The following is a 26,208-nucleotide window of genomic DNA, read 5'->3' as shown; positions in this document are numbered from 1 at the left end:
CGCCGTTCTAAAAATAGCTTGCACCGACAATTAAAGGTAACGAACCTACTGCTATGACTATAGGGATTATGGCAATGGGCCAATTTGCCAAAATGTTGAACTATCCCTATAACTTGAGAAATGAATGATGATCTGACAGATTTCTAATGTAAATTGGGATAAAACGATGTGATAGTGATGGAAAAGGAAAGAAGATTTCAGTGATGAGATGAACTATGCTGAACTAACTCTTGGACTCGTAACCCTGAACCCTGCAGGAGCTGTGGACCGTTTTAGATTTAGTCTGCAATTACTTTAATCAGCTGTTCCTGCAGTTTAAAGCGAGGTCGACTCTGAGTTTTGTCACTTTAACCTGACAACCTGATTGTTGAAGGGTGAAGATCATTTCACCAGTAAACAGGAAGTTGTCGTTGCCTCCTACTGGATGCACAAAATAAATCCTTGAGAGAAAATTAATGAATTGTCATGCTGTGCTCGACTCTACACTTTATATGCAGAAGAGTCCGTGCAGCGTCTGCAGCTTTAATTATCACCAGTTTGACTTTAACCCAGTGATCATCACCTACCGGCATGTGGGGCCAAATCCAGCCAGAGAGAAAAAATATCATGTTGTCCCTCCTACTGTGTAAAAGCAACTGGAAGAAAAAAACAACCGAGATTGAAATAACTTTATCAGGAACAGGTCATCATGAGATTTCACAACAGATTTGCGGAACAGGCGGTGCTGAACTTCCTCTGATGAAGTTGATTATTTTCATTGTTTTGTCCATAACCTCCTGTTGAAGCCGGTGATGATGAACACCACGACACACACACACATCTAATCAAGTCTAAATATTCATCATCACCCCTGGTGGCTAAATTAAATTAAAATATCAATGCAATAAATACCAAAAACTAAATTATGAAGACTAAAATGTGAATTTAATTTAATTTTACTTGAATGTCTGGTGGCGAAGGTGTCTTGCCTTCGACAGATACAGTTGGTGACCTGTGGTTTAAACAATTAAGTCTCAGTCTAAACAGTTAGCTAGCTGGCTCTTTAACAGATTTAACTTCTCTTTAAAAAACTAACTTTTACAAAAAGTAATTTTAGTAACACTTTATAACTAGGGGTTGCACGACTTCAGATTTTTTTAAGTCGACTCTAATGTTATGAAAGTCGAGTCGACGTCGACTAGTCGCTGATGACGTCATTCATATTTTTCCCATCATAACTAAAATCACAGGAGGAGGGAAAAGCTCTGCAACAATCTGTATTCACTGACTGACAGCTCACGCACAGAAATTTGTTCACAGAACAGCAGCTTTATAAACAACAAGCTGTAAATCAGTTTGTTTTTTTGTAACATACACTCCTATAGCCTACAAGTGCAAAAGATAATAGCCTACTGTAGCTACTGTCCGTTAAACAATTAGGGGGGAAAACGACACACAGGCCTCGTCACCCTCACAGTCCTGCTCACTCACAGTTTCACTCACAGCTTTTTTTCCTGGTTGGTTGTTGCTGTTGTTGGTGGTTGTTGTTGTGCGCGACGTAAAGCTGTCGATATGAGCGGAGTTTTTTTTTTTTTTTTAATTGCCGGCAGCCGGACACACTGCCCGCGGAAGCGCAGCGCCTCACAGGCGCTTGGTTGCAGGCAGCAGCTTCTCCTGCTCTCTCCACGCCGGTCAAACATCGACCCGTCTGTGCTACTCGGTTTTCCACACACACAGGTCTGTCTCTAGCGCTGTATGTATGGATGTGTGTCTTGTGTGTAGACGCAACTGATAAATATTTACAGACGGACAAGCAAACTTAATCATCATTTATTTTATTTTGAAAATTGACCGGATTCTCTCGCCTTTTCTGTGCCCGACTTCCTGTCTGGTACGCGCTCGTTCTATCCAGCTTGACGGCGCTCGTATTGTTTTCATTCAGCGCACTCAGCTGTTGTTTCAAGCCGCTACTCTTGTACTGTCACGTGATCAGCGACTAGTCGACGTCAAGCTGAAAACGTCATTGTGGAGCAGTAAAGTCGACTAGTCGATTAGTCGACTAGTCTGTGCAACCCCTATTTATAACAAGTACACGCTATTAAGCATTAGTTAAGCATTAATAAATACTGAATTCTTCATTTAACACATGAATACTCATTAGTATGTAGTTTATAAATACAGTTAGTGCTGATCAATGATGAGTAAAACATTTTTAACTGTGTTTACAAACTACATACTAATGAGTATTCATGTGTTAAATGAAGAATTCAGTATTTATTAATGCTTAACTAATGCTTAATAGTGTGCACTTGTTATAAAGTGTTACCGTCATTTTGAACCAGTGGAGCCGCCTTTATATTGTTTTTACTTTGTTTCGCTACTTTTTTAAAGTTTTAAATACCATGGGCCACAGGATTTTACTTCCTTGTGTTAAATGTCTTCATTTATTTGATCTGTACAGCACATTGTCATTTTGTTTGAAAAAAAAAGGTGCTATATAAATAAAGTTTATAATTATTATTATTATGTAAAAAGTTATTTTTAGTGACATTTATATGATCCAGAGCCACTACTGGGGCAAAGTTGAGTCTGTTTGTGGACAGTATGTACAGGGAGCAGAGAGGACACGTGTCCCCGGGGACAGATGGAGGATTTAAAGACCATGATGATGATGATGATGATGTGTCACTGCAGCGAACGAGTTCACTGAGGTTCAGAGGCTGAAGAATCGACGGGTCAGATGTAATGAACAGTTCCTCCTCCTCCTCCTCCTCCTCCCGTCTCCGTAGCAACGAGGACAGAGGACGGAGGAGGAAACATGTCCTCGATTTTAAGACAGTAACAAACTCTCTGCTGCTGTGTCTCTGCAGGTACGATAAAAGACGGCGTGTTGACCATCGGCAGCGTGTCCTCTCCCGTCTACAACGCCAGCGAGAAGATGAAGGTTCCCGACGTGCTGTTTTACGACAACCCTCAGGTAATTACACGGCTAACGCAACGCAACGCACGGCCACATAGACGCCAGAGAGGGAGGGAGAGGGGGGGAGACATGTCAGACCAAAACCACACTGCAAAAACTCAAAATCTTACCAAGAATATTTGTCTTATTTCTAGTCAAAATGTCATTTCTAGTCAAAACTAATCTAATTCTACTTAAAATAAGACTCATCACATTAAAAAGTAGCTTGTTTTTAGACACTTTTTACTTATTTCAAGCAGATTTTCACTTTAAATAATCTGATAGTGGATCAAGTTTTTCTTTCTTATTACAAGCACAAAAAATTTGCTTTCACTGGCAAATTTTTCTACTTATTTAAACTGAAAATTAGTTTGAAACAAGTGAAAACAAGTTCATTTTTAGGTGATGAGTCTTATTTAAAGTGGAAAGAGATTAGTTGTGACTAGAAATGAGACATTTTGACAAGAAATAAGAAGAAAAAGAAGAAAAGGTGTTTGCGCTCTTGCTCACTGTCCAAAAAATCCTCTTTTCAGGTGCGTAGGCCAACAAACATTTGAGAGCAACAGGAGGAAAAGGCTTGCACACTGATAAAAAATGGCAATGTCCACCAGAAATAAGACAAATATTCTTGGTGAAAAAGTGAAAAGAAACCGAGGCCTCTGTGTGGTCGTCCAGAGACACAGAGAGAGAGAGGGAAGTCTATTTCCAGGGCATGACCCACATTTCATCCTCATAAAGGCCAAAAAGCCGGATTAGAAACAATAAAGAATAATCCAGCGCTGTTGTCATTGTTTTGTTTTTGTTCTTTTTTTTGCTCCCGAACTGAGTAAGATCAGTCCGTGTGTTCGTCACCACAGGGTTTTTCTTTCTTTCTTTCTTTCTTGTTATTATTAATATCTCTCTGTCCTTGCTGCTGTGTGTGTGACTTTATTTCATTAAGAAGGATTTTAGCTTTTAGTTCTGGTATTAGCTGATATTTTTCCCGAGGCCGGTTTTCCGTTGTGACCTCGCAGAAAAAAAGAAATCTGCCCCGGTCACTGGAACTGACCTGGATAAGAAGAAAAGCAATGTAATATTAATTCTGCTCTGTATTTGTGACTTATTTGAGTCCAGCAGGAAAACACTGTGGATGGTGGTGATTAGTTTTCAGTGCCCGAAATAGGACTCTGAATCTGATTGGCTGACTGTTTCCTGAGTGGTCCAATAAAAACAGAGCAGATATCAGTTTTATTTTGAAGGATTGATTCATTAGAAGATGTAAGAAAAAACCATCTCAGTGTTAGTTTTCCAGCTTCTCTCTGGAGCTCTAGTGACAACAGGTCGGTGTCAGCCAATCAGAAGAGAGGAGGAGGCTCTGAGTCTCTCTTCTGATTGGCTGACTGTTTTCTGTGAGTGATGCAATAAAAATAGAGCAGACTTCAGAATAAAACACTCAGAGAAACCAAATCCTGTAAAGTTGTTGGATGGTGGGTCCAGGTGGTGAGGGGGCGGGGCTTAGTTGTGACATCACAAAGTGACAGGAAGTCCTGACGGCTGGTTTTAAGGCTCAGTTTCTGAATACAGGCTGTGTGCATTTCTCTGTGGACTGAGGCTTTGATACTTTCACAGTATTAACATAGAACCTAGAGCTGCTTTATAATCACACTACACATGGACATCTACCTTTATACTGTATGGAGCTTTAACACAAACATCTACCTTTATACTGTATGGAGCTTTAATACAAACATCTACCTTTATACTGTATGGAGCTTTAATACAAACATCTACCTTTATACTGTATGGAGCTTTAACACAAACATCTACCTTTATACTGTATGGAGCTTTAACACAAACATCTACCTTTATATACTGTGTGTAAGACATGTAAATCTAAGAATGAACATGTTTACAGTCTTGTACAAAAATAATTCTGGTCTCTACAGCAAATTCCCTCCTTTAAAAACAAATGTAAGAGACTGAACTTTTATATTTCTCACCTGTTTGAGGTTTAAAGTCGTGTATACATCACCCCACCTCTTTCCCAGACCACACCAACACCAGAAATATGATAAATCACACCCACAGAAGGAAACAACTGACCTCTGTTACACATTTCTTTCTTTCTTTCTTTCTGAAACATCTCTAACACCACCTGTTGCTGTTTTTTTTTGTTTTTTTTTATCTCTGACTTTGGCACCTCATGTCTGCTCCTCCTCGGCTGCTGCAGCTAGAGGAGGAACAGTCTGAGGAGGAATGACACTCTGACATCCTCCAGCTACACCGATGACGCCATGTGACCCAGATTTATCTCTCTTTTCCCACTCGTTCTCCCTGTCCTCATTCTGCCCTTCTTTTCTTTTCTTTTTTTTCTTCTTCTTCTTCTTCTTCTTCTTCTATGGAGACTGAAAAAAAAGAGCGGGTGAGATAGGATGAGAGCGACAAAGAGAAAGAGGAGGAGGAGGAGGAGGAGGATGCCCTACTTTTTGGGAATGACCTGCTTTTCTGTCTTTAGAGTAGCTGCACGGTTGTGGAAAAGCGTTGGGAACTGAATTTTCCCTTTTTCTATCATGTTACAACTTGTTGAGTGTTTTTGATGTTTTGTAAGGCGAGACACTAACGGGCAAAAACACTGTTCTTTCATGCACTGATCAATTTCAGTGAGATTTTTTGGCTATTTTTCTACCTTAACATGTATTCTCTCTCAGAAAAGTCAAAAGAAATGGTAGAAAATCCACATTAAGGTTTTTATTTTACTTCATTTTGTCTCTTTCGTCGGTAGATTTCTCCTAAATTCACCAAAAGTTACTCTGACCCAGGTCATGTCAGGTGTCATTGTAAAGCTCTCTCTCTCCTGAACAATGATGTAGGCTCCAAAAATGGTCATTTCCTCCGTATCAGCAACCAATCTTAAAAGTAGGATTTACATTAATAATCTATGGAATTTTACAGTACAAGTCTTTAAAGGCCTCAAAATGAGTTTTTCCTCAGACTCTGAGCTAGAAATCTCCACTTCAGCAGCACTTACAGACACCAAACCTTCCAGTTTTATTCCTGTCTATATTCTGAAGGTTTTTACAGAGGGGATTGTTGATATATCATTCAGAGCCTGATTTATACAACATTTTATTCCTAAAAACAGGGCGAAATTAGATTTTTTAGGGCTGGTGACAGTATTTTCTCATTTCCAGAGTGATAAAAAGAGATATCCAAAATCCTCCTCTGTAAAAACTTCTGACTCTAATATGTCAACAAAATAAAACAAGAATTTTGAAAGGGGCTTTATCCATTGTTCAGATTTCAGTTCTGGAAATGTATGCAAATTAGCGCATATTTCATCAGATATTGCCTCATTTACATATTTAAACATAAAATTTGAAAAAACTTGTAATACAAAAAATATTTGTCTTAATGTGAGTGATAAACATGGGAAGTTTCATGGTGATATCTGTTATAAAAATTTTTTTTTACCCTATTGACCTGTAGTGTCTCCCCTTAAATGTCTCTTCTGCAGCACATGATGGTGATGGAGGACATGTTGAAGGACTTCCTGCTGGGGGAGCACCTCCTCTTGGTGGGCAACCAGGTGAGTGACATGTGGGGAAGGGGTGGGGGGGTGGGGGGGCAGGTCCTCAGAGATCCAGCTGTGTGCTCTGTGTTAATGTGAAGTGAAGTAGGCCACACATGTCAGCAGCCCCACTGGGAGCGCTTATGAAACAGGCTCGCTGCACCCTGATGCCCCAACACCACCCCCAGCCCCCCCTCTGTCCTCCTCCTCCTGCTCCTCCTCCCATCACATCACCGTGGGGACAAGGGAGCATGTAGCACTTCCCCCTGGAGACACACTGTCCCCCCACCCACCCACCCAAAACAAAAAATAAAAAAAGAGTCTGGTCCTAATGGGCAGAAGAGAAGAGGAGGAGGAGGAGGAGGAGGGAAAGTGGACATGGTGTACTGGCAGCCCAGAGGTGGATGTCCGTGTGTGTGTGTGAGTGGGAGAGGAGCTATTTGTAAATCTGAGAGCGGACGTCCAAGTTCGACTCGATCAGACTGGACGTCTCTGTAGGAAGACAAGTTAACCCCCGGTCACAACCAGAGTTACTACAGTTAAAGCAGAAGTAAGCAGAATATTTGTGTTAATATAAGTCTTAAATAGTTGTATCTTCCGACAGCAATCACTTACATAGAGTGTTTGGTCTGAAACACGGGTCTCTCAGTCCCTCTGCTCTGCTCTGAGCCGAGGAGAAAACATCTTGTATACTACAACCAGTGGTGTAGTGGGGACAAAAAGGGACAGTCTTTGCCTTATCACATGTGTCTCTGGGAATAATGATCAGAATGTCCCCAAATTTGGACTGGATGTTCACAGACAGTTACTGAATCAAATAAAGCAAAGAATTAAAGAATACCATTGCCCATCTTTGAGATTTATACACTTAAACACACATTAATTATAGGCGGAAATTTAATCAGAAATTAAAAATCCAGAAGGTTATGTACCTGTAGTTTCAGTTTCCACATCGAGCTCATTTTTCATGTGTAATCCGTGGCCAGGTTGTCACAAATGAATGATCTAATGTCATTAATACACTGCTGCAACTTTTGATTCAATAAAATACATTTCAACACATAATACATAAATACATTACAGAAAGAACAGATGTATATTTGATATATGAGTGTGTGTAAAAGCAGTCACAACCTGGGTTATTACTGAGTTGACTAAAACTAAGACTAGCAGTGAAAAATAATTTGGTTTACTGAAATAAAGATAAAAAAAAAAGACTCATAACCGTTGTTGTTTTTGTTGTGATTTACAAAACAAGTGTAGTGATGTCGGTTATATTATTTTGTTAATTTAGAGGCAGAGCTAATCTTAAATTCATCTTTACTTACTACATCTCAGGTGTGTATTAAAAATGTTATCGGTAATTGGAAAAAAAATATTGTGCATCTCTAATCAGACTATTTCCTGATAATTTGAAAAACTAAACCAAAACTTGTTAAACTAACTTAAACTAAACTGAAACAAAAAAGCAAACTGAAAAACCACAGTAACGTCCACACTGTCCACACAGATGTGTGTTTGTGCATAAAGATTAATTATTTCTCTCCTGTTTCCTCCCTCAGGGCGTCGGTAAGAACAAGATCGTGGACCGGTTCCTGCACCTGCTGAACCGGCCCAGAGAATACCTGCAGCTGCACAGGTGAGCAAGCAGAACTTAAGCGTGTTAATCGTTTTTTTTTTTTTATCCTGCAAACCAGCGGTGAACTTTCTACTCGTCAGCTTAAAGCCGTAGAAATGAGGCAGATTAGGAGGAAATGTCAGTCGGTCGGTGTGTGTGTGAGCTCCGTTCACGTCTGTAATCCTGCTGCTTCAGCCTCTTGATCCTTTTCCAGACGCTGCAGACGACGAGAGAATAACGTTTTTTTATGTACCTAAGTCTGAGAAACACAAAATCTCCTGACTGACTTTTTCCACCGACTCTCTCTCAACTTTTTCTGAATCTCTCCTTCTTCTTCTAAATCCAGTGCTGCACAGAGACAGCTCATGTTAAACGCCAAAACGCCATCATCTATAATCAATCAGGGGTTGTTCAATTACTTTCATGCATTCACCGTCTTTTATTCTTTGTTTTATTAAAGATATATTTTGTTGTTTTAAAGCCCCAGTGTGTAACTTATTTGGCTTTTTATAAGCAAAAATCAAACCTGTCTTTCATAAATCCATATTTCACTGAAGTGGAATCACACCCGCAAACAAATGAAAGCTTTCTGGTACCTTAGAATGAGTTGTTACAAGTCGTTACAAATACATAGTGGGCGACGCACCGAACCGAGGCGGCCATGTTGCATCACCATTTTTTTCTTGTCTGTTGTCTGTCTGACGTCTGCCCCATTTCACGTGAATGCAACATCAAGAACACATTCCGATATGCAACCGCACCGCTAGATGGGGGGGAATTCCTACACATTATACCTTTAAGAATCAAAAACTTTCCCAGTGGTAGTTTTTCCATCTACTAACAACAGGTCGGTGTCAGCCAATCAGAAGAGAGGAGGAGACTCTGAGCCTTTCTTCTGATTGGCTGACTGTTTTCTGTGAGGGATCCAATAAAAATAAAAAAATAGAGCAGATTTCAGAATAAAACACTCAAAACAGAGAAACCAAATCCTGCAGGTTGTTGTTAGATGTTGAGTCCAGGTGGTGAGGGGGGCGGGGCTTAGTTGTGACATCACAAAGTCACAGGAAGTAGCTTTTTACTGAACAAGACCCTTTAAAGGTCCAGATCCAGGTTCAGTCCTTCTTTGGTCCCAGTTTCTACCCTTGTATCTTGATTTTTATTTTTTTTCTAAGAGAAATAAACACACATGCTTCTTCTTGTAGTTTTTCAACACGGAGGAACAAAGCATTATCTCTATTTAAGGGATCTTTCAGCTGCCGGTGTTTTCTCTTAACCCCCTGCCTGCCTCATCCTTCCCATCTAAGGGTATGAAAACCTATTTCTGTCCTCGTCGTCAGTGAATTAGGCCGTCCTTCAGCAGAACGAGGACTTGTCTTCACCCGCCCACACTGAAGAACGAAGCATTTTTGAAGAAGTCCTTGTTAAGTCGGGTTCACTGCTTCTATTAATACTCATACATGATCACACCTCGGAGGAAAATGAGGTCGGAGCTGCTCGTGTGTGAACGTGGCTCGGATCAATCAGAGGAAGGGAGGCGGACCTTTGGATCGATCGATCGATTGATTGATCCCGGTCTCTAATAGGCAAGAAAAGGCATCTTTATTTATATAGCACATTTCATACCAAGGGGCAACTCAATGTGCTTTACATAAAAACAAAACATTTATCAGTAAGACCTGGAAACAGGGGGAAAAAACTGCATAAAACTTAAAGCTATAGTGCGTAACTTCTATCGCCCCCTAGAGGATTTCTGCATTATTACAACGATACGGCCGGCACCTCGATATTATTGTATTATTATTATACCATTATTTCCTGTGCGCCAGCGCGGGAATGTCGCCAATGTCACCAAATACAAAAAGAACAAATACTGAAAAATACGGCGAGGTGTTAGAGGAGCCGAACGGCTTCATCAGCGTTGTATCATCTCCTCTTGTAGTGGCTTGGGTGAAACGGATATTTACAGACAAGTAGAAGTTACGCACTATACCTTTAAAAATTGAAATAAAACCCCACATAGTAAAACGTTGGAAACATTTGAACATGCAATTAAAAGTAAGAAAAAAGAATAATAAAGTAGACTAAAATAGATCATAAAATCAGAGTTTGCAGCATGAAATATTGATTTGTATTAAAACAATTAAGAGGTCTTACACTGCAAATCCTTCAAAAGAGTTCTTTATAAGAGAGAAATGTTTTAACCTGGATTTAAAAGGGCTGATAATAAGAAGATTAAGTTTTTTTTTTTGTTTGTTTTGCGTGTCAGTGACTCTGATGGATCAGATGAGCAGCAGCAAACAGGACGTCGATAAAAACCGTCAGCACACGACGTACAAGGCTTCAAGTGCTGCAGCCAAAATAAAGACGAAGTTCAGTGTTGTCGCTCTGAGCTGAATGAGATTGAATCCACCGACATGGACGTTGCAAACTATTTCTGTGTGTGTGTGTGTGTGTGTGTGTGTGTGTGTGTGCAGTTTGTCAAAGTCCTGTGAAAGTCGAAGTGGAGCTGGCGGAGTGTGGATGTGGATGTGGTGGCCTGGTTAGCTAATATTAGAGCAGAGCAGAGCAGGGCCGAGGCAGCAGGAGAACGTGCATGTGGCTTCTGGGAGCCCGTGACTGAAAGAAGCCTACAGAGATGTGGCTCAGAAAAAAGAAGGGGGGGGGGGGAAGTAGGACAGCTCCTGGGTCACACTGTGAGAAAATGCAGGAGAGCGGCAGCGGCGGCGGTGGTGTCGGTGTGTTCAGAGAAAGACGGAGCGGTGATCGTGGACCACAGGGAGTTATTTAGGACAGTGGTACTCAACGTGTGGTCCAGGGACCCCCAGGGGTCCTTGAGAGGGTTGAAGGGGGTCCCCAACTTTTTCTTGAAATTTTACCAGTTTTTTCTAGAAGTTTTTTTTTTATTTTTTTATTTGACCACTTTTTCTAGATTAAAAAAAAAAAAAAAAAAAGAGAATTTTTACCACTTTTTTTTCTAGATTTTTTTTAAAAACTTTTTTTATGAGAAATTTTACCACTTTCTTTCAAGAAAATGTTTACCTTTTTTTCCAATTTTTTTTAAAATTTTCTTTTAATTTGAGAATTTTTACCACTTCTTCCTAGAAATGTTAAAACGTTTTTGGAGCAATTGACCTATGGCTAAGCCCCGCCCCCTCCACTCACTCGGACAAACAGTCAACATTCGGTGACAGTTGCTATGGCAGCTGTCACAGTAGGAGACGTTTCACAGGAGGCAATTGATGGTTTTTGGAGACAGAAAGATTAAATATCATCTCGAAGTCACCAAAACTTCACTTAGCTTTACTGCTATGGCTGCCGTTTGCCGCGAAACGCTGATAGCGACGGGCTAATTTCTGTTAGCCTGTCTATGGAGTTTTACATTATACGTTAGCATTAAGCTAGCGGGCTTTATGCTTAGTTGTGATACTGGCTAACATCTAAACATCTCTGACAATATGTTGCCTCAAATACGTTGTTGACTTAACTTAGAACAGATGTAGACATCCTTGTTAATTTTATCCACGTTTAGTTGGTGTTGTGGTCTACCGCATAACTTCATCCAGAGCAGACACTTCTCTTGGTTGAGGATGTGGCTTGGGAAAGGGTTAAAAAAATACACCCCGTCGCCCAGCCTCTCGGGATACCTAGTGTCATAGTTGCATGTGCCCCATGAACACCGTTTGACCATTTTAAACTTAAAATGTCAAGAAAAAACATATAAAAACGAATGAAAACTGACTAACTGCAAAGCATTTCAATGGACGTGGAAGCAGAGAATGTCCGACTGTATGGGCTAGCTATGCGCACTGTGATTGGCTCATCACGTTTGGGGGCGTGGCTTAGCCATAGGTCAATTGTGCCACTTTTTGCCAGAAATGTCTCTATAATATTTCCAAAAATTCACGCCATTGCCCCTAATTTAAATGTACAGAAAAGTAACGTTCTTCAGTCTCAGAACAAATATTTGTGTATTTCTGGTGTTTACTTAAATAAAATGTTGTCCAATGGGGGTCCGTGGTCTAATTTGTGTCAGTTGAGGGGTCCTTGATGTAAAAAAGTTTGAGAACCACTGATTTAGGAGACGCTTTGATGTGATGCTTTATTTGCTGATGTGTTGATCACTGTCACTCTGTGTCCTCTGTCTGTCTGTCTGCCCCCCCCCTCCTCCCCCCCGACCCCCCCACAGGGACACGACTGTCCAGACTCTGACCCTGCAGCCCTCGGTCCGAGACGGCATCATCACGTACGAGGACTCACCTCTGGTCAGTTGGAAACACACACACACACACACACACGAGAATATGAGGCCTCAGGTTTTCACTCTCTACTGTTTAAAGAGGAACTCTGCAGGATTTGTAGCTGTAACTACATTTTTACCATTGCTATAATCCCTATAGTCCCTATAAACATTATACTTATTTCAAGTGAAAATGTGTTTGAAACAAGTGAAAATTATCTAAAAACAAGTTAATTTTTAGGTGATGAGTCTTATTTAAAGTGGAAAGAGATTAGTTTTGACCAGAAATGAGACATTTTGACAAAAAATAAGACAAATATTCTTGGAAAGATTTTGAGATTTGCAGTGTACGTCAGTGAAGTGGCCACACCTGGTGTTTCAGAGTCAACTCACATACATTCATGTTGGTCCAATTAAACAAACTGTGAGTGAGAACAACACCTGTGTTTGGGGCCTTAAAGGGACATTCCACTTTGATAGATAGAAGAGGAATGTATTCACATAGTTTGTTTGTATCAGTTCTAATAACAGTGAAGAGTGAGTGTGACGGTCAGAGCTTCAGTCTGCGTCACGTTCAGAGCCGCCAGCAAAGTCACTTTTAACTCACATTTGTAAACTCATGGTATCCGTGTGTGTGTTTGTGTGTGTGTGTGTGTGTGTGTGTGTGTGAGTGCAGGTGAAGGCCGTGAAAATGGGTCACATCCTGGTGATCGACGAGGCCGACAAAGCTCCGACTAACGTCACCTGCATCCTGAAAACCCTGGTGGAGAGCGGAGAGATGATCCTGGCTGACGGCCGCAGAATCATCTCAGGTACACACACACACACACACACACACACACACACACACACACACACACACACACACACACACACACACACACACACACACAGAGAGACAGAGGGTTTAACACCTTGACAGCAGTCAGACACGTCCCAGATGCAGCGGCGTGCAGACAGAAGCAGCAGCGTTAAATGGACGAGCTGAGGGCAACAGGAGCTGCAGGACTCTGAAGGAGGCTTAAGGATAAAAGCCTTTATGGACCGGGACCAGTGTCTCTGGACCCGGTTGGACTCTCGTACGCTCGTAGTTTATCCACGTAGTCGCACGTAATCTGACCAGCAGCAGCAGCAGCAGCAGCAGCAGCAGCAGCAGCAGCAGCAGCGGTGGACGCCGTCTCTGCTCCTGAGAGGCTCTTCCTCTCTGCAGGAATGCAAACACGACCACGAGACATAAACACAAACTCTGAGCAGCTCCTGACGCAACCGGAGCCGCCGTGTCACACATCACATCAAAACATGAGAGGGATAGTTCAACATTTTTGGCAAATTGACCCATTGCCATAATCCCTATAGTCATAGCAGTAGGTTCGTTACATTTGATTGTCGGTGCAAGGTGTTTTTAGAACGGCGGAGCAGAGCCGTGAGCTGCTCAGAGCTACGCTACGGAGGCTCATGGGATTTCTTGGTTTCCCTCATCAAACTCATCAAATACACAATCCAACAACTCCACAACGCTCTGGTGGACAAGTTGTGACCTGCACATTCACCACGCTATGAGATAATAACACAACGTTACCACACAGAGTTGTTTTAGAGGGAAATTCAGAGACTGCTTGATGAAAAACTGTCCCTGAAGGCAACGCGCATCAGCGGTTTTGCATGAATTTCCCTCTAAAACAACTCTGTCTGGTAACGTTGTGTTATTATCTCATAGCGTGGTGAATGTGCAGGTCACAACTTGTCCACCAGAGCGTTGTGGAGTTGTTGGATTGTGTATTTGATGAGTTTGATGAGGGAAACCAAGAAATCCCATGAGCCTCAGTAGCGTAGCTCTGAGCAGCTCACGGCTCTGCTCCGCCGTTCTATAAATAGCTTGCACCAGCAATTAAAGGTAACAAACCTACTGCTATGACTATAGGGATTATGGCAATGGGACAATTTGCCAAAATGTTGAACTATCCCTTTAAGGATCCAAGAGACAGAGATACAGGCAGAAACAGGAAGTGTGTGTGTGTGTTAACTCTGATTATCTTCTCTCCTCCACAGATCCACGTGAAGCCAGTGGTCGACCCAACGCCATCGTCATGCACCCAGACTTCAGGATGCTGGTTTTGGCCAACAGACCCGGGTTTCCCTTCCTGGGCAATGACTTCTTTGGAGCTCTAGGTACACACACACACACACACACACACACACACACACACACACACACACACACACACACACACACACACACACACACACACACACACACACACACACACACACACACACACACACACACACACCTGTCCATGCAACATCCACCTTCATTTACTGTTAATCTCATTTTCATATGGACAGTCTTTCCATTCCCCGTCCGTCTCATTGGCTGAAGAAAGAAAAAGTCAATTTAAAATAAAAGATGTATTATCTATTATTATTAGTATCTATTTGTAACATAATGATGTGTGTGTGTAATTACACATAATGACACGTGTCATTATCTCTTATTTAGTCCGGTGGTTCTCAGTGTTTGAGCTGCTGGACTGTTACAAAACATGTTTTCCTCATTTCACAGTTTTTAGGAACTTATCTCTTTATACAGACAATAGTTACATCATTGGTCAAAACATGGAAACTTTTTTATCTTTTTATTTACATTGTTAATGTCATTTTATTTGTGCTGGTGCAACCAGACTAACAGATTTCATTCTCTACATGTGAAAGCATGTGTAGAATGACAATAAATTAACCTTAAACCATGAAACACATTAATAATCAAAATGAACATAGGGCAGTGGCATGGTTAGTAGCACAAAAAAGACCTGGGAAAAGAGGAACAAAGTAATAAAATGTAATGAAAAATGTAATTATAATAAATACACTTTTAAAAAGTTTTAAAATATTACGATATAAAATGAAATTGGTTTTCAAATCAGAAGAATCTGCCTCACACACATTCACAAGATTTCTTTTATTTTGAAAAGCTGCTCCATTAGAAGATTGTAGTGAAATCATCTCAGCAGTTGTTATGAATCAGGATTAGAAAGTTGTTCTCATTCTCAGACGTTGTTTCACAGCAGTAACCAGAGACATGTGTCCTCATGCCTGGTAGATTCACTCCTCGTCTCCTCCAACAACTCCCAGAGCCAAAAACACAACAAGTCTAAACAAACTGCTGCTGCTCCGTCCTGCAGAGGGAATGTGGGATGTGGGTTACTGTGGGTCACTCTGACGTCCTGTAACGATGATCCTCATGTACTAAAGTGAGTGTTTCTGCAGCCTTTCCATGCACGGACCCCTGGAATAACACCAGACTCCTCTTGTGCAAAGCCAGCAACAATAATCCATCCCAAAACTTCAAGATTCTTTATTAGTCACATGCATAGTCATAGAGTACACACAGCAAGCAGTGAAATCAAGTCCTGACTGCACCCCCAAGACTGTGCTGTCCCTCGAGAAGTAAAAATTACATAAATAGCAGCCAAGTACATAAAAACACACACAAGGTTTAAAGGGATAGTTCAACATTTTGGCAAATTGGCCCATTGCCATAATCCCTATAGTTATAGCAGTAGGTTCGTTACCTTTAATTGTTGGTGCAAGCTGTTTTTAGAACGGCGGAGCAGAGCCGTGAGCTGCTCAGAGCTACGCTACGGAGGCTCATTATGGGATTTCTTGGTTTCCCTCATCAAACTCATCAAATACACAATCCAACAACTCCACAACGCTCTGGTGGACAAGTTGTGAGCTGCACATTCACCACGCTATGAGATAATAACACAACGTTACCACACAGAGTTGTTTTAGAGGGAAATACAGAGACTGTTGATGAAAAACTGTCCCTGAAGGCAACGCACATCAGCGGTTTTGCATGAATTTCCTTGTCCCGTTTCGGCTAATGCTGCGTTCAAGGCAGGCTTTTGAAACCGTAAGTTACAGCTTCAAGTCACAACTACGACTTGGTAGCGTTCCAGGTAACCCGTAGCTCGTGTTTTTACCATCCTGTTGTCTGTGAAAGTTCCCTATAACGGCCACTCGTAACTTCCGACCCGTGAACTCGTACCAGATCGAACTGGTATGACTTCACAGGAAGGAAAAACACAAAGTACGAGTTTCTTTGAACGCACCATGAGTTAGCAGCCCCCGCCCTTGTCAGGCATCAATTGGTCCTCGTGCTACGTCACCACATTCACGCGCATCCCTTGGCTGCACACACAGCCCTTCATGCCGTTCTCTCTCCTCATTGGATAACACTTGTATCCCACAAGGAAAATTTTCTCCTCGGGTTACAGCAGAGCAGAGTGACGGAGAGACTCGTGTTTAGGCTGAAATACTTCATGTAAGTGATTGCTGACGGAAAATAGGACTATTTAGGACTTATATTAACAAAAACATTCCACTGATATCTGCTTTAATCAAATAGGCCTAAAGTACAAAATGCTTTGGGTTAGAGCGGTTTTGATCTAGGAGCCTGTGGATAAAAAAAATTCTGTTCCTACTTTTATTAGTGCAGTTTTGCAACAGCGATGTCTTTTTGTTGCACATGGTAGTGAACCAGCTGCAGCTCCGCGGTGCAGAGCGACAGGCCGACACTCGTCTGTGACCTGATGAATGATGTTTTAACTGCAGGCGATAGAAAGATGAGCCTAACAGATGAAATCTTGATATGATATAACGTATTTCCTAATAAACCACATGAAACAATAATAAAACAAAAACCTCTGTCCTGAAGATGATGCCTGCAACAAGTTAAAACCAACGAGACAGTGTGAACCATGTGATATTTAGTCTTAAATCGCTTCCTGTTTGTCCCGTGACCTCACAGCTGCTGGTTGCTGCAGCCCAGACCAGGTCCCGGCTCATAAAGCACAAATTCCTCTGAAGGTTTTAATGCACAAACACACTTAGTCCTGGAATCTGAGTGGGTTTGTGTTTGTGAAGTTGAAGATGCTGCACATCTGCAGCTTTAAACAGCTGCAGGTGCTGCTGTTGTTGTGTGTCTGTACTGAAGGTTGTGTTGTTGTACGTCTTGTAACACCTGTCGGACAGTTAGTCCAGTCATTTTAAGCCAAAAAAAAAGGTTGAACAAATTGCAACAGAAGCAAACTCAACTGGTTTTGTATCCTCAACATGTCCTGAGTGAGGGAAAAAACCCCAGAAGAATCCCATTAGGGGAAAGTTTAGAAAAAGACCCAAATATAAATATATCCCATTTATACGCCTATTCATTATTTTTCTCACGTGAATAAGGTCAGTCATCTTGAAATTTAAAGTGGTTTCTTGTCGGTTGACCAATGGAGTACCACCACAGCACCTTTATGCAAAACATTTATGCAAACTTATGCAAATTTGCTCATGTTAACAAAGAATTTCAAAAAACTTGTAATACATTTTTTGTTTGTCTTAATGTAAGTAATCAACTCAGTAATTTACATGGAGATATCTAAAGGTAAAAAATTTTAGGCTATTCACATGAGAAAAATAATGAATAGGCGAATGAATGGGATATATTTATATTTGGGTCTTTTTCAAAACTTTCCCCTGATGGGATTCTTCTGGGCTTTTTTTCCCTCACTCAGGACATGTTGAGGATACAAAATCAGTTGAGTTTGCTTCTGTTGCAATTTGTTGAACCTTATTTTTTCCATAAAATGACTGGACTAAGTGTGACTGACTGACTGACTGTGTCTCTGTTGTCGTCCTCTGAGCAGGAGATATCTTCAGCTGCCACGCCGTGGACAACCCCAAGCCTCAGGCCGAGCTGGCCATGCTCAAGCAGTACGGCCCCGACGTGCCCGACGCCACGCTGCAGAAGCTGGTGGCGGCCTTCGGAGAGCTGCGCTCCATGGCCGACCAGGGCACCATCACATACCCCTACTCCACCCGCGAGGTCGTCAACATCGTCAAACACCTGCAGGTCAGAGGAGGACGAGCAGCTCGTCTGCTCTGGACAACACTCTGTAGCTTTAGCTTTTTCTTTTTTGTCTGTGTCTCTCAGACGATTTTTCATCAATAATTTATAAAGACGATGTGATGTGACCTCATTCCTGCTCTGACTGACGCTTTAATAATGCAGAGAGGAAACACACACACTGGTCCTGGTCAGTCGCGTCATGTCAATAGAAACGGAGGGGGCACGTGCCCCCTCAGATTTGAGGGATATATATATTTTTTTTTTTTTGATTTTTTTTGTTACTTACTTTACCTTACTTATTATTTTACCATCTAGCTATGATCAGTGGTCATATTGAGTGAAATGTATTTCAAATAATGTCATAGTCCATCTCAAAAAGACATCATTGCCTTTTTCCAAAAATCACAACCCCCCTCCTTTCTGATGGATGTGGTCTCTTTCGCCCTGACGCACACACACGCACCTTGCCTGCATCAGTCTGTGCTTGGGGAAAAAACAACGTCTGTGCTTGGGGAGGGGAGCTGTAGCCTACCTTCAATGGAAATGTGAGAGCAGTGTAACATTAAACTAGGGATTTCAAATGTTTAATCAAAGAGGAACTATGCAAGTCCGCTCGCTTTTCCGCTGTTTTGCTAGCAGTCCCTGGCCATGTGCATCTGTTTACAAAGAAGTAGGGCTGCCCCCGACCAAAGATTTTGTTGGTCGACCAGTAGTCGTCACTTATGGCGATTAGTCGACTAATCGACCCCCCACCTTGACGCAAAAAAAAAAAAAAAAAAAAAATTTAATAAAAAAAAAAAAAAAAATTTTTTTTTTTTTTTTTTGCCCGCGGTCAGGTTGAGAATTAATTAATTAATGCTCGTGACTCCGGCCGTGTTGGGTCCGAGATTCAACAACAAGCCGGTCGGGTTTCACCGTTATTACCGGCAGAATGCCCGTTTATCACCAATAAACACAGTAGATGAGGAGGATAAAAAGTTACTGAGCTCAGGCTGTGTGACGGGGGTGCGGGGGTGGGGGTCCGCGGCGTGGAGCGGTGCGGGCATAGACATGTCTCTGACTGCAGCGGGGACCATCATGGATCTGCTCCGTGACACTGAGACTGACCGCCGGTGAGCGCTGTGGGACGGGACCGGAGCTCAGACAGCACCCGCTATGGTGACAGCGGTGATACGAGAGAGACTGCCGTGCAGTGTAAAAAAAAAAAAAAAAAAAAGTGTCACGTCACGACTTCCTGTATCTGGCCCTTCAAAATAAAAGCCCCATAACCTTTCCTATACAGTTCAGTCATTGATGTTGGCTTAATTTTGACAAGACACGGCTCCAAATTTTTTTTTTTTTCCTGCGACCAATCGACCAATGAAATTTTGGTCGGCTAATGATTTTTTGGTCGACCAGTGCTTGGTCGACTATTTGGGGGCAGCCCTACAAAGAAGCCTTGAAAAATAAATATATGGCCATGTGCATTTGTTTACAACGAAGCTGCCGAAAAATCAATACATGGAGCAGTGAAATACGTTTTTTGAGGTGCATCCACCTTACTGTTCCACATCGTTAGCCAAGATAATGTTTCTGAAATTCAGTTTACCAACTTTTCAGTCCCCAGCACTAGCGTTAGTGCCCAAAATAAGTGATTTGAGGACATCCCCAAAATAATTTTGCGTGCCAATAGGACATTCACATCACTGTGCCCCCTCCAATTTTTGGGTTGCATGACGCCCCTGGTCCTGGTCCTGATTAAACTGGACAAGAACTATAACAGAAAATTGTTTTATTTTAAATTAAACATCGGGGTTTCAAGGTTCAATGTTCGTTTTTATTTTACAAATCATTTTAAAATCCAAAATACATTTTCAATTCATAATATACAGCAGACATGATCTTGTAAAAAGGGAAACGAGACATCAAAACAACAATACAATAATACAATTCCTATCTCTACCTAAAATCTAACCTAACCCTAACCATCTAATTACATAAGTACACAGAGTATATGGTTTAACACAATAATAACACAATAACGACTCATCAGGCACAGGTACATGAAACAAAAAAAACAGCAAACCGAGCTTGATTTAAACATATTTCAGCAGCAGTTTTTTTTTTAAATCTCTTTTTAAAAATAGACAGTGATGCAGACTCTTTAATCGTGCTCTCAACCTCATTCCAAGTCTGTGGTCCTTTAACGGTCACACTAAGACTTGTACATTTCAGTTTCCATCTCTTTCCCTTTATACACTGCAAAAACTCCAAATCTTTCCAAGAATTTCCAAAAAAGTCTTATTTCTTGTCAAAATGTCTCATTTCTAGTCCAAACTAATCTCTTTCCACTTAAAATAAGACTCATCACCTAAAAATTAACTTGTTTTTAGATCATTTTCACTTGTTTCAAACTAATTCTCACTTGAAATAAGTAGAAAAATCTGCCAGTGAAACAAGTATTTGTTTGCTTGTAATGAGGAAGAAAGAAAAATTTGATCCACTATCAGATTTTTCTACTTATTTCAAGTGAAAATCTGCTGAAAGAAGTAAAAAGTGTCTAAAAACAAACTACTTCTTAAATGTGATGAGTCTTATTTTAAGTAGAATGAGACATTTTGACTAGAAATAAGACGAATATTCTTGGTAAGATATTACTGTATATAAGTTTTTGCAGTGTAAGTTTCCCTCTCATGTTGTATTCGTGAGTGGGTAGAGAAATTGGGATGAGATGTCTGTCATTGAGTCTAAATGCTATGTCATACATTACACATAGTGGCATTGTGGAAAGTGTTACATTCAGTGAGTTTCAGAAGTTTGTAACTGTAGGAAAAGAGGTTTTCCATGTTTCTGTAGAGATTCTTCACAGATGAAGGAGAAACCAGCAGGACGACAGAATAACAGTGAAATCCTGATTGGAGTTATTTTTTGCACGATAGCGGATCAATAATAACCCTTCGCTCAGGGACGATGAGCCCTTATGTTTGATTTCCCCACTGGCCGAGTGGCCGCCCACTCAGGACATTTAATCACCAGCAGCAACATTATTGACACACGAGTGGACGAGTGGGACGGACGCAGGAAAGAAAAAACATGTAGTCAAAGTCTTAGATTGCTCCACGTATTAGGTTGATTATGTTCATTTTGTCTTCGTATATATAAGTTATATTTTTCTTGTGGTCAGACAATAAAATCAATTGATTTTATTGTCTGAACACAAGAAAAATATAACTAACATACTGTAGATTGCTCCGTTGTGGCCGGAGTGTTGATCACCTCCTCACCGCTGAGGCTTCTGGGAGTTCTGATCAATAACAGCTGGGCTGAGGGGGAGGGTATTGATTTGTATTGTTATGTATCAGTTTATATGTAAACTGGACGGTTGTGGGGTCGTTCACTGTAATGTTTACTGTAGGGTCTGAAAGTGATGATGATGATGATAACGGGGCTGATGAAGGCAAAGCAGCTTTAATATCACATTTCATACCAACTCAATGTGCTTTACATAAAAACAACATTCAACAGTAAGAAGTGGAAACAGGGAAAAAAAACTACAACATAAAAACATACTATTTTTAAAAAATTAGAATAAAACCCAAAATAGTAAAAATGAGAAACATTAAAAGCAAGAAAAAGCAAGAAAAGATAGGAGGAAATAGAGGAAATAGAGCCTAAAATATGAGTTTGCAGCATGAAATAGTGATTTGTGAGCATTGATCAAACTCACTGACTGAACTCAGATCAGTTATTTTGTGGTGAAACAGTGAGTATTGGTAATAACTATCGATCACCAGCAGATATCAGCTCAGTTCTGTTCTCCTCTTTATGTCTTTCTTCATCATAAAGTTTTTTGAAACAACTTTTTTCTTTTTGACCACATGGATTTTCATTTTTCAAAACGGCCTCATAGCCACATGTGACGTGTGTGTGTAATTACACATAATGAGGAGTGTGATTATCTCTTCGTTAGACCGGTGGTTCTCAGTGTGTGAGCTGCTGCTCAACGGCTGCAAAACATGTTTTTGTCATTCAAAGTTTTTATCTCTTTATTCAGACAGTGATAGTTTCTTTTCTTATTATTCACTGTTTTTTGTTCCTGTTACTTTATCACACAGCTGGGACCTAGTAACACATTTCATTCTCTGCATGTGAAAGCCTGTTTAGAATGACAATAAATGAACCTTAAACCTTCAAACACATTAATATAATAATCAAAATGAACATATGGCACACAAAAAAAAACAGCTATCATATGTTCAACATTTGGTCCATGCATATTTTTATATTTGGAGAGGAGGAACAAAGCAAGGAAATCTAATTATAATAGATAAATCAATACAATGTTTTAGATATTATAATATCAAATGAAATAGGTCTTAAAATCAGAAGAATCTGCCTCACTCACATTCACACAATCCACAAGATTTATTTTATTTTGAAAAGCTAATTCATTATAAGATAAGAAGAAACTCATCTTCCTTTTCTCTCTTTTTTCCCTCCCCCCTCACTCCCTGACAGAAATTCCCGGACGAGGGTTTGGCGAATGTCGTGCGGAACGTCTTCGACTTCGACTCGTACAACAAAGACGCGCGGGAGGTTCTGATCGAGGCGCTGCACAAACACGGGATTCCCATCGGAGCCAAACCGAGCTCCGTCCACCTGGCCACGGAGTAAGGCTGCAGGGGACGCTGCTAGGGACACACACACACACACTGAACACACACACACACACACACACGGACAGAAAGAGGTAGGAGTAACGGATATATAGATGAAATGGGCATTACTTGACAGCTCACCAGGATATATAATGGATGAGTCCGTGGACAGAGGTGGACAGATGTTGTCCCCTGTAATTGTCCCTCCAGAGAGACTGAACACAGAGGACAATCATTGGAAATCAATCAGACACTTCTCACTTAATTATGTTAAAGCTCCTAAAAGAATCAATCTTTTTTTTTTTTTTTTTTTTATCAGAGCACAGCTGCACAAAACATCTGAAGGTTTTCCCTTAAAGTCTGAGTTAAGGTTTATTTTTCTTCTCCTGCTTTCTACTGTATCTCTTGATCTTACACTTTTAAAAAAATCACGTGAAAAGTTAATTAAACTGTTGCATAAAAGACTTACCGGTACTCCCTCAGCTAAGGAGAAATTAAACCTTAAGTAGAAAAACTTAACATGTTTTTTGCAACCAGACCCAGGCATCACAAGCTAATGCAAACAGTCTCCATGGAAACAGCAGGTACAATGACATCATTGTTGTAATTTACTAAAGAAATCCTGAGCAACGCCCTTAACCCTGGCCTTTAGCTTTAAAGGGAGTTTTGTGCAACGCTTGTGATTTTCAGTCTTATCTTCATAAACATCAAGATCATTAATGATGAACAAACAGAAGTGTTAAAATGTGCAAAAATCACAACCTGTATTTTAGAAATTAAACCTAACAAATCACATTATATGATTTTTTTGCTTATAAATTTGCCAAAATTCTTCTTCTGAAGTTTCTTCTCTTCTCTTAAAGTTAATTAAACTGTTACACTGAAGACTTTAATGAAGAAAAACTGTGGGAAAAAAACAAAAAAACTCCCTCAGCTAAGGAGAAATAAAACCTTACTTGTTATATTCAAGTAGAAAAACTTCACATGTTTCGTGTTGAACCAGATGCAGGCCTCATAAGCTAATGCAAACAGTCTCCATGGAAACAGCAGACACATTCACATCACTGTTATAATTTACTTAAAGAAAAGTTATTAAGAGATCCTCCGCAATACCCTTAGGTAATTTAACCCTGAAGTGTTGCTCTTAAGTTAAGGTGTTTTGTGCAACTGAGTCAGAAGCTGAAGCTGTACTCACTCGTGATTTTCAGTATTATCTTTTTAACATAACATAAGGTTAAGATAATTTATGAACAATAGAAGTGTTATGTTTTTATATGAAATTTAAGTAAAAATCACAACCTGTATTTTTTTAAATTAGAAATTAAACCTAACAAATCACATTATATGATCTTTTTTTCTAAATTTCCCCATACTTGCTCTTCTGAAGTTTCTTCTCTGTTGCAAACAGCTCTTGATGTTACCACGGGAACTGTTTACCTTCCCAGAACCAGGAAGTGGTCGTAGGTGGAAGTGTTACCTCTGGTTAGGAGTGAAGCTCTTGACACTTTTTTATTTTTTTATTTTGCACGAACACATCATCATCATCAAAAACCAAATTTGTTACAAGTAAAGACAAGAAAATAAGGAATAATTAAATAAGATGTTAACAAAAAATAAGAAGAAAAAAGTTAGTGATTATACAGTGAATATAGGAAAAAGAAGGAAAAAAACATACATTAATGAATAATGCAAAACAATAATGATACATGTAATAACTTCTTCATGTACTGATTATTTTTATTTTATTTAGAGAATAACTCTAGAAAGACCTGTCGTGCTTAAAGTCAGCTGACATCTCCTGAGGCTTCCATGAAGTCTCCTCGCTGCTTCTGAGATGTTAGATTAATGAATTCCTGGATGAATGAATGAATGAATGAATGGCTGCTGTGACATCATCACTCACATTACCTCACTTTTCCCCTAAGAGGGGGGAAAGATTAGATCCTAAAAACCCACCGCTACCGCCACCACATTGTCTCATCATGTACAGCTTTGGCTTTTTTAAATAAAGGAAAATATTTGTTTCTTTCTCCTGTCTCCTGTGGTTTTATTTTTAACTTATCTCATTCAGAAATTCAGCTTTTTATAAAGTGAACCCTTGAGAAACCGAGGAGGCAGGCAGAAACAGAAACAAGTATTTTCCTTTGAGTTATTATTATGACATAACCCGGTTTGTATATAGATTATCTCCTCGCTGGCTCTTTTTGTATGTTTCTGTGATTTAAAGCCCACATCTTGAACGGCTTACACTGGACTCGCTGCGCCGTCGCCCGCAACATCTTGTGTACATAAAAGCAAATATTTTTGCCTCTCGATTTCCAATTTTGGACATGGGAAACCAGACACAGCTCCTCTTATGTGTCTCGCTTGCTTTTCCATTCATAGAAATATTTATGGTTAGAGGACGACGACGATCCTTTTTATCCTCCTTGGAATTTCTTCTGTTTTGTGGTTCGTTCGTTCGCATCGTTCACCCCTCCACCTGCAGCCAATCAGGCCGTGGCCTCGATCCAGCGGTGATTCATGGGAAGAGCACAGTAAACATCTGGACACACACACACACATAGACACTTCATCTCACTGTCGAGCCTCTAACAACATGAGCTCATGTTAGTTTCACTGGAGGCTGCAGGACGGTGAAAGTCAAACTCATCATTTTCCAAACTGGAAAAATTCACCAAGCTTCACGGAGAAGGATGTGTGTGACATCATCACACTGCAAAAACTCAAAAATTTTCCAAGAATATTTGTCTTATTTCTTGTCAAAATGTCTCATTTCTAGTCAAAACTAAACTCTTTCCTCTTAAAATAAGACTCATCACCTAAAAATTAACTTGTTTTTAGATCATTTTCACTTGTTTCAAACTAATTTTCACTTGAAATAGGTAGAAAAATCTAATAGTGAAAGCAATTTTTTTGAAAAACTTCCTCCACTATCAGATTTTTCTACTTATTTCAAATGAAAATCAGCTTGAAAGAAGTAAAAAGTGTCTAAAAACAAGCTACTTTTTAATGTGATTTTACGTATAATGAGATTAGTTTTGACTAGAAATGACATTTTGACTAGAAATAAGACAAATATTCTTGGTAAGATTTAGAGTTGTTGCAGTGCAGGTCTTACCAGGCGGTTGGTTGTCCCTCCATCTTCAGGTTGCCCCTGCCCGAGGCGAAGATGACCGGATACTGGACGATAAACCAAGGTGGGAACGCTCGCCGCAAACTGCTCTGCCCCACGGAGACACATCCCATAGACATCAAGGTAAACACACACACACACACACACACACACACACACACACACACACACACACACACACACACACACACAC

General features: G+C 40.4%; 1 protein-coding gene across 1 annotated transcript in view; it reads left to right on the top strand.

The window, feature by feature from the left end:
- Positions 1-26,208, top strand: part of vwa8 (von Willebrand factor A domain containing 8) — a 123,115-nt gene that overhangs the window by 43,523 nt on the left and 53,384 nt on the right. The window contains exons 19-27 of the mRNA XM_083997034.1: positions 2,850-2,956; positions 6,432-6,503; positions 8,048-8,124; positions 12,290-12,365; positions 13,017-13,152; positions 14,390-14,509; positions 18,040-18,245; positions 22,740-22,891; positions 26,030-26,138. Of these exons, the coding sequence (XP_083853160.1) occupies positions 2,850-2,956; positions 6,432-6,503; positions 8,048-8,124; positions 12,290-12,365; positions 13,017-13,152; positions 14,390-14,509; positions 18,040-18,245; positions 22,740-22,891; positions 26,030-26,138 (1,055 nt within the window). The remainder of the gene's footprint in view (positions 1-2,849; positions 2,957-6,431; positions 6,504-8,047; positions 8,125-12,289; positions 12,366-13,016; positions 13,153-14,389; positions 14,510-18,039; positions 18,246-22,739; positions 22,892-26,029; positions 26,139-26,208) is intronic.

This window comes from Trachurus trachurus (assembly GCF_905171665.1).
Source record: "Trachurus trachurus genome assembly, chromosome: 21".
Classification (NCBI taxonomy): domain Eukaryota; kingdom Metazoa; phylum Chordata; class Actinopteri; order Carangiformes; family Carangidae; genus Trachurus; species Trachurus trachurus.
Note: the sequence above shows the minus strand (reverse complement) of the source record. Positions and strands in the feature narration are given on the sequence as shown.